Here is a 15,093-nt window from a genome sequence, read left to right as displayed (position 1 = left end):
TACAGGAAAATTCTTCATAAACTAAGTTTACAACTGTCACCCAACCACATTCAGTATATCAGAAGTTAATGTATCGTTTGCAGGATGTAAAAGAGCTGCACACTTCACCAGTCCCACAACTCTTCATCAACTCTTCAGAAGTTTGAGCATCTTACAAATTTCAGGAAAACTTGCATGAACGATATAAGCACCAAATTATTACATGTCATCACTTCTCCAACTATCTTTTTATTATAGATTTCAAAAAGGAAACTGAGATTAAGAACTGTCATGTACCACAAAAACCACCTCTGTGAAAACTCCATGTTGAACCAAAGAATTATTAATCCTGCTCTTCTAAAAACAAACAAATTTTATATTATGCAAATACGCAGTGAGCCAAATGTTTACTGTTGACCTTCCATTTAAATTTGTACATCAGTATATTAGAAAAGTAAATCACTTGTTTTATAAACTAAAATCACCCTATATAGATATTTTATTTTTCTCTAACACTTTTACACAGTAACAACTCAAAAAACAATCTACCAATCCAGCTCAAGTCTTTGAGATAACTGAATGCTGTTTTTACTTACACAAATAATAAGAAAGCTCAAAACCCAAAAGCAGCGTGGCAGCGTTAGGAATGAGTGGCCAGAAAACATTTTCATCATCTTCTCAGAAGCACATAAAGGGAAAAGGTAAAAGTGAACTGTATTCTACCACAGTCAAGCTCCCAGACTAACCCCAGTGGGAAGAAACACAGACTTCTACAGCGAGATACTCAACGCACCTCAAGCTGCATCTAAAGAGCTGTCTAAAGCAGAGGTTGGGGTGGATTCCTTAAGCACTTTACTCTTGGAAAATCTGGCCGCTATAGCTCAGGGTGTGCATACCCCAAGATCAGGGAAACTTATCCTTGAGAAGCAGTCTGAAAACTTCCACACACACACAAAAATTCTAATCAGTGACAGTAATAAGTAATAGGAAAGCAAGAGTTACCATTTGTCAATAATTCTTTATGTTAACATTAGGAGTTAAGGAGCAGGCTTAAAAGAAACTTTATATACGACAGATAAAGGTATTTGAAAAAGAATTAGAATACCTTTACCATTTATTAATTGAAGTTGCTGGATGATTCCAAGATAGGCTAAAATGCTATAACAAAGTTCAAAGGTTTAACGATTACATTAAAAGTTCACCTCAGCTGTCATACAAAACAATCTTATTAAAACACAATTTGAAAGAGAATAAATCCTGCACCACAAGTTTCCAGTCCTAGAAAACATTTGGTAAAACATCATAGTTCTTCTAAAAAATGCCAGAAGACCACATGCTAGAAGTTACCTTACTTGATCTTTTCCAACTCTTCCTCATTAGCATTGTCTGAAAATAAAATAGAGCATTTTAATTACCTTTTACTCTGAAATACAGAAAAGGAGGCCAACTGTCTTCCATGGGACAATCCACATTTAACCACCACTACAACTGAAGCAGCAACACATACACTCCAATCACAACTACACAAGACTGAAATCAAACTACACAACTAGAAGCACTGTTCACACCCAGGCATACTTTCTGGATAGTATGTATTTCTTATTTCTGGAGGCAATGCAGTAATGTATGTGAAAATGTATTAAAAAAAAAAAAAAAGGCAGAGGTAAGCAATGAAAAACATCAGTCTGCCACTACTGACAGTGACTTACATTTTGAGTGATACTGTCAATAATTGTTCTTTAATATACTCTAATTCTTCAGAACACTCTACTGCTTAGTTCAGCCTGTGTAGCCCCAAAGATTAATCCTACATAGGGATTATTGGATGACATACATCTATCAAAATCTTTAAGGCTACCGCTGCTACATAGGTCCACAGTAATGAAAATAGTTGTATTTTTTGATAATTATACACATGGACTACAATAAAATTCACACCTTAAGTTCAATTTCTGGAATTTGAGTAAGCTCTAGTTCTCACTCACTAAAAATAGTTCTAGAGCCAAGTATTGTTAAATAATCAGATTTATTAGAACTATAAACATTCAAGGCTAGATGATAATATCATATCTACTGGATGACTGAGGAAGAGGAAGGTTGCTATCATATCACATGACATAACAACAAAAAAGCTTCTTCATTGATAACACTACCAAACACCACCTTTGTCATAAAAATTGGTGTTGGATATGTGGGCAGGGGAACAGGTAGCCCTCCAATGTCCTCCAGCTTGGGTTGACTGCTGGCTACTAGGTCCACTTGAACCACTCTTTCTCTAGGACAACGTCTGGGGGAGGCACATCAGCACTGATCTGGTGCTCACCAGCACTGCCTAATGAGACTGTGCCTCTAAGTCTACCAAATTATTTCAAACGTTCTTCATTTGCTCTAGATAAATATCCATGAAAATTGCCTACACTTTATTTTCTTTTGATATAATATTAAAAGTCTCAATTTCCATACATTTATGTTAAACATTTTGATCTCTTCAGTTCTGTATCATCTGAGAACAGAAAGAAAACCAGTGCAATGCATAAGGTGTAATGTACCACAGACTGGTGGTAATGTATTACATTTACTGAAATAGATGTTATTATCTTTTACTACTGACACCTTTCACTTTCTAGCTGTCAACTTACGAAGTTGTTATACTCTTCTTGACTCTTAAAAACAAAACACACAAAAAAACACACCCAGAACACAGTAGCCTATTACCTAAATAATCTGTAAAACCTTGGCCCTGCTAGAGATAATGCTTTGTCATGCTGGAACATAGTGTCCACAGACACGGATTCTTAATCATTAAATAAAACAGATACACCAGTCAAGATGAACGTGGACAATTTATCTGTAAACACAACTGCTGTTTAAAGCAGTGCTGTGGAAACAGAGAGATTTGTTTGTACAATTTAACAGCATTTAGCAGCCCATGCTTACCCTGAGCAAGGACAAATCAAAGGGCATTCATTTCTCCTGAAACTTCTTTATCTCATAAAAATAAACATAATTTTTTCTATTGAACTATCACTAAAATACTTTTTGATTTTTATAATTTTAAAATATACAGAATTTCTTCATCTAAACACAGCTTGTTGGGCAGAGAAAAACAATCAGTTTGTCAGAAAGTTTTTAAGCTGCTCTGAATAGTTAAAGCCTAAAGGCTCAAGTTCAGCCATAAATCAGTGATAAAAATAACACTGTGACTTTGGCAAATGTACAAAGATATTAAATGTTTTAAAAAGCTGGAAAAAGCCATTTTACTCATTTTTATAGGTAGAATAAAAGAGGCACATAAAAATTAAGCAGCCTGAGGTGAACAGCAGTTCTTGGACAAGAACTCAGAGTTCCCAGGTCCTATCCCAGGACCTGTGTCACCTATACCATAACGTTTCCCGTTCTTGTAGATGTTTCATCCTACACACCTACAAGTCAGAACAAAAAATTCAGCTTCACTGGGATTTGAATCAGGCTGTAAGTAAGGAGGAGAACTTGGCCCCAAATCAGCATCAACTACATATCTAATATTATTTCAGCTTTGAGTAGTTAAGTTTGTGTAGTAGCTATGGAAACATATGACTGTACTGTTGAAAGCACTGGCATTATCACCAGCTATAGCAGAATAAGCTGAAGCAATCATAACTATCCTCAGAAGCCAATAAAATAAATAAACATCATAGACTATGATGGATGATCTGCATGGAACTATTTCATACGGAAACATTCCATGCCCTGAGTCCAATTCTGTCACTCTTTTTTTCTACGATATTATTATCCTTTGACAGATAAAAAAATTTAATTACATTACAAGATTTAAGACAGCAAGCAAACTGCTGCATATTAATGTTGTTAATATTTTTACATGAAGCAAACAAGTATTAAGTGTCATTTAGGATAAATGATTTAAGGCAGGAAAAAAAAAATCCCATGAATTTTATTCTCATTAAATAGCAGCCTCCAAGTAACATTCATATGTTTCATTTTATCCCTTTTCTATGCTTCTCAAGCAGTTGGCAGCTGTAGAACAGCAATTCCCAATCTCTGCTGGCCACAAGGCAACTGTTCTGACCAAGTAACTAAATTTCTAATTTCCATAGCCGAGAGTTGCCTCTAAGACCTAGGTTGGAAACCACTGTTCTAGCGAATATACGGGAGACATGCAGCTCAAATGAACTCACAGTTACTTTGCAAGTTCTCCAGTGATGAAATCTGTGCACTGAATTCTGCTAGGGAAAGAGCCAGAAAAACTTACATGCACTACAGCGCCGACGATTAACAACACAGAACACAGATCTGCAGACATCACATACACAGCTTTAATTGGCATGCATGAAACTACAGATGACACATTCGCAAGCATAATGCAACATGTATTCAAAAATAAGGATTAACAGAATACAGTCTGAATTAAAAAAGGAAAAAAAAGCTTCATTTGAGCAGGTCTAAGAAAAATTTTAAATGATTATACTCTTTTTAAGAGTAATTAATATAAAAATAGTACATACAGTACATCATACACACCTTACTTTTAGAAGTAGAGTTCAAACTACATTTTTTGTAGTTCTCACAGGTTTTACATGTTTGCATGTTTTTACATACGCATATATTCACATACTTTTTTTTTTTTTTTTAAGTCATCTTTGTTTGCATTGGTTGTCTAAGCTATCCGTGCTCACAAAGCAAAATCATTAAAACTGCTATGTTAATGTAAAGGACAAGTATTAACGCCACAGAGCAAACGAAAATAAATTATTGGAACTAGTGCTACTGTAACTTACTTTTGTGGGCTGGATTTTGGAACAAAATATTGTAGTATCATTGCTACTAAATACTAAAGGTGTTCTTATTTCTACAGTTGCATAAGAATGATTCACTTACGATTTTTGAATCCAATTTTATTAAACAAAGTTCAAAAATTAGCATGAATCAGGTTGCCTTCATTTCAATAAGACTCAGTAAGAGATCTATTCATGTACATGGCTCAAACATGAAGTTATATTACAAGATTAATTGTAAAATTTACATGTGCCTTTAGAATAGACATTAGGTCACAAAAGGCGAAGTTATTTGGAAACAAGTGTAATCAGTTTTTATCTTAGGAAATGGGACCTTTTAGCAATAAATGACAAGGAAGAACATCTCACCAGTCAGCATACTGGAAATCTGCATCTCATCACAACTTCTTTCAGAAAGATAAGATACTCTTTCTTCCGTACTGCTTATTTTTTAAATTATTTGTAATAGTAACGCATTTAATGGTCTCTCCTCTCTCTCATAGACAGGAAACAATATACAATAAGCCCCCCTCCCCAATTTTCTACCGTTTCACTCCAAACTTCCAACTGAAATATCTTATCCTCCAACACAGGTGCTAAAAGTCTCAGTATTTACCACACAGTAAAACAGGATGCATTCCCCTGTAATACACAGCTACGGTATTTTGACATACCAACAAAACGCATCGCTACAAGACTCGCCCTTAATCTGCACATTAATCCTGAATGTGTAAACTCCAAAAAAACTCCCAGCCTCTGCGATTCCGGTAGCTAGGGATCTTGTTGGGAAGTCCAGTCTGCATCACCAACTTACCAAACAGCATGTTCATGAACGGCAAGTTTTGTTCACGAATGGCTGAGATTTGGATTATTAGTACAGAGCTGCCCAATATCTAGGATCAAATGCAATGCTACTTTTATGCTATAGCCATGTGGGAAAGCTACTATTTCTTTTGTTGTAGCTATTCTTTTTTCTTTCCCTTTCAATGGTCTTAAGAGGCATTCTCAATTTAAGTATATAAAATTTAAGTTCTTTACATACAGCAATGAATTTCTGAATTCAGCTTGATTTAATTTAACAACTTTCCACCATTTACATGACAACATGCGCAAGCAGGTTAGAGTTTTCCACTGAGCAAGTTAAAACTTATTCAGAAGAAAATATATCTGCAAAATATAACTGATACAGGAATATCAAGCTAACAGGTTTTAAGAATATTTGTAAGGATTCAGGAAAAAAAATGCATGTGATCTGGACACAGCATTTTCTATTTCTTGTATGCAACAACTATTAAAGCATATTTAGAGGGAGTCACAATTTTTTACATCTGTGCCGAAATATATTTCAATTAAATTAATTCAATCAAAGTAATTTAAATTTTTGCCTATGTACAGATAGCTGAGTAGAAAAGAAGCAGTAATCATTCAAACAGCATGTTACCTAATTTGGGAATGTAGGAGTTACTTTAATTACTATTTTATATGGTCAACATTTGCATAGCAGTAAATACAGGCAAAAATTAGGCCTAACCCTCTAACACAACATTTGAAAATTTATTCATCTCAAGCACATTAAATTTAATCAAAATCATCTTCATTATTACAAGACATTTTAAAAACAACCAAGGATGACAATTTAATTGGAGTGATACATCTTGTAATATATCTGCTCCCTAGAGAGTAAATAAAATCTAATAAATAAGTAAATTCATGTGAAAACTGAAAAAAAGATAATTACGCTTTGAATTATTAAACCCATAAAATATTGTTATACACATGTAGGTCAGCTTCCCCTCCCTGTGATGCAAATTCACTAATTCTACCGGAATTCTTGTTAGAACTGTTCTCTGAGATACATAACTTGGGAAGATTGATTTCTAATAAGAAATATAAAACTTCAGATTGAGAATCAGGTACTGAGTCTTGAACATTTTCAGAATGAAGTCCGATAAAACAGCAGTTTAAACGAAAAGAAAAGCTAGTCACTTCAGGTAAAGTAAACAGCTTAGCTTACTAAATAGAAAACTAATAACAATATATAATACCATTAAATCAATTATTTCTCTTATTAGAATAACAGGCAACTGAGCATGAAAAAGGTTGCTATCCAGCAACTCTTTGCACTCCCACTGCTTCTCCGATTCAGTTACTGACCCACTGAATAAACACCCCTAGGAAAAAAGACATGTTACTGCAGTGTCATAGTTTAATTTTTTCAACCATGATTTTCCTTAGCTCTCTTTCTGTAATAGATTATATTCTTCCTTAATACTGAACAGTGCAGTATCTGTCCTGTCTGTACGATGAAAAGAGGAAACAAACCTACTTCTACTGTCCACATTAATGGTTTCCCATATAAAAGCATAATATTTCTCTGCCTCAGGGCCTTGGATTATGGGAGGATAATGCCAAAACAGCTGGAACAACAAGGCTATTATGGGCCAACTCAGAAAGGCTGTTTTTATCCAAACACACACACAAAATAATGTAATCAAATATGTTTTCCAATTTAAGTAATAAACACTTAAGTGGTGCAAATTTGCAAGACATTGTTCTGAGTTGTTCAGATGAAGTTATTACTTAAAGAAACAATAATACATAAAAAAAATTTCCAGGATATTATTATCGGTTTCCATCATTTTTGGAATGTCGCAAAGAAAATTAACAGAGGAGGAAGCCATTTCCAAAACTCTAAATCTCTGTCATGCCAAATACCAAACATGTAATTCCAATAATTGACTTACTAGCCTATTTAATTAGAGCTAAAAGAAAAGCAGAAAAAGAACAATGTAACAACCCATTAATCCTCCTCATGTTGGGTATTCAACAGGATGATGTGTCATACTAATGTTCCATATCATACATAAACATACATATAAAACCCATATAGCTGACCATATTCATATTTACAGAACAGAGACTGAATCTGAATGGAGAATTTCATCAGATTAATAGTTTTTTCTTGAATTCTCTGATGCCAAAGGAATCCATGTTATTTTACAACCTCTGAACAGGACGTCCACTGTAGTTCTACCACATATATTTCTACCATAAATGTGCCACTACTACTCAAGTCAAAAGTCAGACAAAGACTAGTAAAATACATCCAACTAAATTCAAAATTCGTTACAACTAACAGGACCTATAAAACTGGAAGCTATTTTCAGTAACAGCTAAGCAGCTAGGAAAACTAAGATTTATGAAGGAAATATAATAAACAGAAAAATACGCAACTTTGTAATTGGAATCTGTTCATGAAATTGCAAAATATCAAATAATACTTCATCACTAAATGCCAAGAAGCAGAAATGCTACCTTTTTCAAGTTTCTTTCTTTTCAGTGTGAAATAGGATTCAAACATTCATATCTGGAGACAGCAGCACTAGGTCCAAAATTCCTTGGCAATAATAAAACTGGTTTGTTGATGTTCTTCCATATTAATCACCAGCATTCACCTGCAACTGACTTCACTTGCAACTGCTGAACATTTATGTTCAATCTAGATCCCTCACTGTTAGCACACGGAGGATCCAGTTTGAAGCAGATTAAGCATGCTGTACTGTATCAGAAATACTGCTTAGCATTGTCTTAAGAGCTAGAAAAAAATCAAACTTTTTTCAGGATATATGTTTTACTCTTGCAGTGCTTTAAATCATCCTACCACAGAAGGACCACAAGAGTGAAAACACTTAGGAAAACATTTAAACTTACTACTTCTCGCTGTTCTTCTCTAGGAGCCAATAGAACCGATAACAATATACTTCCCAGATCATGGTCAGGGTAGTGAGGATCCTTCAGACTCAAGGTAACATCTGTTTGCCTAGGAGACAAAAACATAAGCATGTAATTTTGATTTCAGGCTCTCATATAATGAAATTTCTGAATCATAAGAATTAATGGAACAAGCATTTATAGGAAGCTACTTGAAAATTATTTTGTAAGTTTAACCTATGACTAATTTTAAGAATTACATTCTAAATACTCATAAATAAATACTAAATACTGTTACTCCATGTTAAGTAACTATACATACTGAAGTAATTAAATCTGAACTATAATATTAATTTCAATTAAAAGAGAAGAAAAATAAATTGAACAGTAGGTGGTAATGCTGTGAATGAAGACAATAGGAAACAGGAATAAAGTGGTTACAAAACTAATCTCGCTGTAGGCACTGTAACAAAGGTTTTTGCACAACCAGCTAATATATTGTTAACATTCTTATTACACTAATTCCCTAAACCTAAAGGGTTTTTCCTCTGCTAGCTTTACGTGACAGAGGTTTATTATTGTTTTTAAGCTTAATGTTCTATTTGCAATTCCACAAATATGAAATTAGCAGACCAGCACAAGGAATTACTCCATGGGCTTGTTTGTGCCATACCTGTTTAATTCTAATGAAGTGAGATCCAAAAATGCTGAACCAATAAAGTCATCTTGAAGTCCAAAGTCATAATCAAAGACCTAAGATGCACAGGAGACGAAAGCATTTTCCAGCATTAGATTTTTTTTCTTTTTTTAGTCTCATGTATGATTCTTGAAACTCAGTTTCCAGAGCCAGACTACATCTCCCACATGTTAAATCAGGCCTAGCTAAAACTAAGCTGAAATTTACTGGCTGCTAAATAAAGTTTGAAGCTGTTTTTTTAAAGGTCAGAATGTGCAATGTACAGACACATGGGATATAATACTACTAGTCTATTTGATGTGAATGCCACCAATTTTATAACAACAAAAAAGCATTTTTTATGAACACAGGCACTAAAAAAAGACAACCAAAAAAAAACCTAAAGCAAGAAGAGGAATCACAGATTTGTTACACATCAGTTCATACACTTATGAGTTTTACAAAATACAAGGCACAAGGGTGGGTTATAACTGTGAAAAATAGATTATTGTAACACTTGCATCAGTATTAGGAATGATAAAATTGTATCAGACTAGGTTTTGAAGGTTTTATAAATTTCTAGATTTTACAAATTTTATAATGTAAGATGAAAAATTAATGGCCATATGCAGGGAGATATTGACATTTGTTATTCCACTATAAGGAGCCTGCCTGCTAACTTGCTACCTAGTTGAGAAAGCATCTGGACAAACTTACAGAAATCTAGACAGTAATCTGTGACCTGTACATTGAATGGTACCAATAATTTGAGATGGATTCTGCCTTCTCAAATCAGAGGGATGAACTGATTTAAGGGTGGCTTTTGGAGGGAAATAAACAAACAAAAAAGGGGAAAAGCAAAACAGAAAAGTAGTGACGCGCTACAAAAATCAAAAATAAGAAAATGTAAATTATCAAAATCAAACTTTTTGGGTGAGTTAAACTTCATGGCAAATATTGTCATAAGAATTTCTGAGAACTGGAATATACTTTCAGCACTAAGAGCAACACTCATGAATAGCTAATTAATGAGAATATTTAACTGAGATGTGGCAGCGTTAAGTTCAAGGTCTTTGATTTTGATATAAATACTTTAAATACTGTATTATGGAATCTCTTTTCCAGGAAGTTAAAACTGCTCATCTTATACAAATATCTTAATATGCACTGGCTTAAGACAGAAGTAAACAGCAATTGCATAGCTCAGTGGTTACGGCACTGCTGTGGGACACAAAGGATCAAATCCAAGTATTTGAATGCAAGTCCCGCATATGCAATCTACCTGAGTTCATACGCTCATATTTTGGATACCTAATTATCATTCTAATGTGGAAAGAAAATAAAGGATAAAATTTCAGCTTATGTTGCAAAACAATTGTTTTCTCCCCATAAAAATGATCAAGAAAACATCAAATGAATGATTTCAGCTGAGTTAGTATAAATTAGTCCTGTCTTAGAATACCTGAATGAGCTATGATAATTTAAATACTCAGATGGTGTGTTCAGAATACAAACATGGGAAGATGCACATTATACTGACTGACACAGATTTCCTTGAAAGACCAAAAATATATATTCCTATTCCCTTGTGACCTATTGGAGGTATTGGGTATAAAGAAATCAAAACAAGCAGCTATGTTGTAACTGTGCCTCTTCGAATCTGCTTCTCTCTTTTTCAGTCCTGGGCACATGTTAATTCCTTCTGAGTTGCTGAGAGTAATAAGAGCAGTGAAGTGCCAACAAAAAAATTATAATTAATTTTAACAGTTCATGATAATGATGCACATTATCTGGGCATACATGAAATTATTGGAGGGACTGCCAATACAGAGACATATCCAAAGACTTTTTCAGTGGCATTGATCTAATAACAGTTCTGTAATTCCATAAGTATATTTCAGTTAAAGTTTTTGTCATCTATTTCAGATTCAGATTAATACTAACATGAAGCATTATACCATTTCAGACCAATTAAAGGAATATATAGGTATGATCTAAGTTTCTAATAATTCTCAGAGAATTATTGATCTATGTATGTTCTAATTAGAAGCCTAAGATTACAGGTTTTTTTCTATAAAAAATTCAAATCTGAAAAAGTTATCTACTTTGTTTTATAAAATTATGGATCAGTTTTGGAAACATATCACTGTAAGACATCTGGGCCAGAAAGTGCTTTTCCATTCCAGGCCTGTAAAACAATGACCTGGATCTTTTTCAAGTACAGGGACTTCTACATTCCATTCCAATACAGATAACTGAGAAATATTAGCGCACTACTACTAATTACTCTGCATACTGTTGGTCTCTCTTTGATTTAAACTAAAGCAACCTGATGTTTTTGAAGAAATGATGCCTCTCATGGTAAAACTGTCCTCACTTGCAATATACTTAGACCAGTCACAATGTTAAAGAAAGGGGGGAAAAAAAAAAAAAAAAACACCCACGCACTAAAAAGCAAATATAACGAAGCATATAACCAAACAACAGGCCACTTGGGAGGAATATAGGAACGTTGTCAGAGTATGCAGGGATGCAACGAGGAAGGCTAAGGCCCGTTTGGAATTAAATCTGGCGAGAGATGTCAAGGACAGCAAGAAGGGCTTCTTCAAATACATCAGCAGTAAGAGGAAGACTAGGGAAAATGTGGGCCCTTTGCTGAATGGGGTGGGTGCCCCGGTGACGAAGGATGCAGAGAAGGCAGAGTTACTGAATGCCGCCTTTGCTTCAGTCTTTACTGCTCAGGCCAGCCCTCAGGAACCCCAGACCCTGGAGGCAAGAGAGAAAGTCTGGAGGAAGGAAGACTTTCCCCTGGTGGAGGAGGAGTGGGTTAGAGATCCTTTAAGCAAACTTGACACCCACAAATCCATGGGTCCTGATGGGATGCACCCATGAGTGCTGAGGGAGCTGGCGGATGTCATTGCTAAGCCACTCTCCATCATCTTTGAAAGGTCATGGAGAACAGGAGAGGTGCCTGAGGACTGGAAGAAAGCCAGCGTCACCCCAGTCTTCAAAAAGGGCAAGAAGGAGGACCCAGGGAACTACAGGCCAGTCAGCCTCACCTGCATCCCTGGAAAGGTGATGGAGCAGCTCATCCTGGAGGCCATCTCCAAGCATGTGGAGGACAAGAAGGTGATCAGGAGTAGTCAGCATGGCTTCACCAAGGGGAAATCATGCCTAACCAATCTGATAGCCTTCTCTGATGGAATGACTGCCTGGGTAGATGAGGGGAGAGCAGTGGATGTTGTCTCCCTTGACTTCAGCAAGGCTTTTGACACTGTCTCCCATAACATCCTCATAGGGAAGCTCAGGAAGTGTGGGCTAGATGAGTGGACAGTGAGGTGGACTGAGAACTGGCTGAATGGCAGAGCTCAGAGAGTTGTGATCAGCGGTGCAGAGTCAAGTTGGAGGCCTGTAGCTAGCGGTGTCCCCCAGGGGTCAGTACTGGGTCCAGTCTTGTTCAACTTCTTCATCAATGACCTGGATGAAGGGACAGAGTGCACCCTCAGCAAGTTTGCTGACGATACCAAACTGGGAGGAGTGGCGGATACACCAGAGGGCTGTGCTGCCATTCAGAGAGACCTGGACAGGCTGGAGAGGTGGGCGGAGAGGAACCTCATGAAGTTCAACAAAGGCAAGTGCAGGGTCCTGCACCTGGGGAGGAATAACCCCATGCACCAGTACAGGTTGGGGGTTGACCTGCTGGAAAGCAGCTCTGCGGAGAAGGACCTGGAAGTGCTGGTGGACACCAAGTTAAGCATGAGGCAGCAGTGTGCCCTTGTGGCCAAGAAGGCCAATGGTATCCTGGGGTGCATCAGGAAGAGTGTTGCCAGCAGGTCGAGGGAGGTGATCCTCCCCCTCTACTCAGCCCTGGGGAGGCCACATCTAGAGTACTGCGTCCAGTTCTGGGCTCCCCAGTACAAGAGGGATGTGGCACTACTGGAGCAAGTCCAGCGAAGGGCTGCAAAGATGATTAGGGTACTGGAGCATCTCTCTTATGAGGAAAGGCTGAGAGAGCTGGGCCTGTTTAGCTTGGAGAAGAGAAGGCTGAGAGGAGATCTTATCAACATGTACAAGTATCTGAAGGGAGGGTGTCGAGAGGATGGGACCAGACTCTTTTGAGTGGTGCCCAGCGACAGGATGCGAGGCAACGGGCACAAACTGAAACACAGACGCTTCCCTCTGAACATGAGGAAAAACTTCTTCACTGTGAGGGTGACAGAGCACTGGAACAGGTTGCCCCGAGAGGTTGTGGAGTCTCCTTCTCTGGAGATATTCAAAACCCGCCTGGACGTGATCTGTGCAACGTGCTCTAGGTGACGCTGCTTGAGCAGGGGGGTTGGACTAGATGATCTCCAGAGGTCCCTTCCAACCTCAACCATTCTGTGATTCTGTGATATTGTGTTCAGAGTATAGATTATAAAATTTGTAAACAAAACAGGAAGAATTGGGTCTTGATTAATTCTCAAACTACTCTCAGCAACGATTAGCTTTTAATGGGATAGATTATGCTTCATGTCAGAATTATCAGAATCATGTAACAATACTTCTATAAATAAAAAGGACGCCATCAACATGAAACACAGTTTTCTTTGCATTCTTTGCCCGAAGAACACACTAAAAAATATAAAATAATTATGGCCTGAAATAAAGAGAAATTCCTGTACTTACATTATTTCTTTGGAAATTCCTACATCATCATGATATAGATGTACTTTAAATAATTTTTATCTCTAAAAATTCTTTAGTAATGCAGTATTACACGGTAACTTTTTTCAGCGTACAGAAATTACAAAATATAAAATCTTTCAATAACTATTCTGTTGTAATTTCACAGACAAACTAAGTAAGTGTCTCACCTTTATATATAAAGGTTCTCTAGGATGATCTATAAGAACAGAAGATTTTTCTTCCCACACAGGATTGAGGTTTTTGTGTATTGTCTTACTTCTAAATACCTCTTTTCCTCCAATTTTGAACTTGACGTATGGATCACTGGTTCCTGTTAAAGACAGATATATGGATACAATTAATTATATCTTTTTCATACATTAATAGAAAAGAGATTAAATTATCTTAAATAGAACTGAATGCAATCTTTCCTGATAGTCAAATTAAAAGCAATAGAGAAAAGAATTAAAATTTTTGTTTTACTGTAACATTTTATTTTACACAGTGTGATCACTCACATAATAGTGCATTAACATCACAGCATGGGTGCTTACATTACCCTTTTCTTGTTTGGAATCCAAAGGCTGATCATCATGAATGAAATACTGGCTATACCAATGCAGTTTTTAGTCAACAGAATTTTGTCTTTAACAGGACTAGAATATTATCTTAATGTAATCACAAAAATTAGATTATAAGATCAAAACAATTTCCGTAATATCTAATCACAGAATCACAGAATGGTTGAGGTTGGAAGGGACCTCTGGAGATCATCTAAGTCCAACCCCCCTGCTCAAGCAGCGTCACCTAGAGCACGTTGCACAGATCACGTCCAGGCGGGTTTTGAATATCTCCAGAGAAGGAGACTCCACAACCTCTCTGGGCAACCTGTTCCAGTGCTCTGTCACCCTCACAGTGAAGAAGTTTTTCCTCATGTTCAGAGGGAAGCGTCTGTGTTTCAGTTTGTGCCCGTTGCCTCGCATCCTGTCGCTGGGCACCACTCAAAAGAGTCTGGTCCCATCCTCTCGACACCCTCCCTTCAGATACTTGTACATGTTGATAAGATCTCCTCTCAGCCTTCTCTTCTCCAAGCTAAACAGGCCCAGCTCTCTCAGCCTTTCCTCATAAGAGAGATGCTCCAGTACCCTAATCATCTTTGCAGCCCTTCGCTGGACTTGCTCCAGTAGTGCCACATCCCTCTTGTACTGGGGAGCCCAGAACTGGACGCAGTACTCTAGATGTGGCCTCCCCAGGGCTGAGTAGAGGGGGAGGATCACCTCCCTCGAC

General features: G+C 36.8%; 1 protein-coding gene across 1 annotated transcript in view; it reads right to left on the bottom strand.

The window, feature by feature from the left end:
- MCTP1 (multiple C2 and transmembrane domain containing 1) overlaps positions 1-15,093 on the bottom strand; it is a 297,839-nt gene that overhangs the window by 151,216 nt on the left and 131,530 nt on the right. Inside the window, exons 3-6 of the mRNA XM_067315354.1 lie at positions 13,995-14,137; positions 9,136-9,215; positions 8,466-8,571; positions 1,327-1,365 (exon numbers count right to left, since the gene is read on the bottom strand). Coding sequence (XP_067171455.1) covers positions 1,327-1,365; positions 8,466-8,571; positions 9,136-9,215; positions 13,995-14,137 — 368 coding nt within the window. The remainder of the gene's footprint in view (positions 1-1,326; positions 1,366-8,465; positions 8,572-9,135; positions 9,216-13,994; positions 14,138-15,093) is intronic.

This window comes from Apteryx mantelli, chromosome Z (genome assembly GCF_036417845.1).
Source record: "Apteryx mantelli isolate bAptMan1 chromosome Z, bAptMan1.hap1, whole genome shotgun sequence".
Taxonomy (NCBI): domain Eukaryota; kingdom Metazoa; phylum Chordata; class Aves; order Apterygiformes; family Apterygidae; genus Apteryx; species Apteryx mantelli.
The sequence above is the reverse complement of the archived record's forward strand: the minus strand, read 5'-3'. Positions and strand labels throughout refer to the sequence as shown.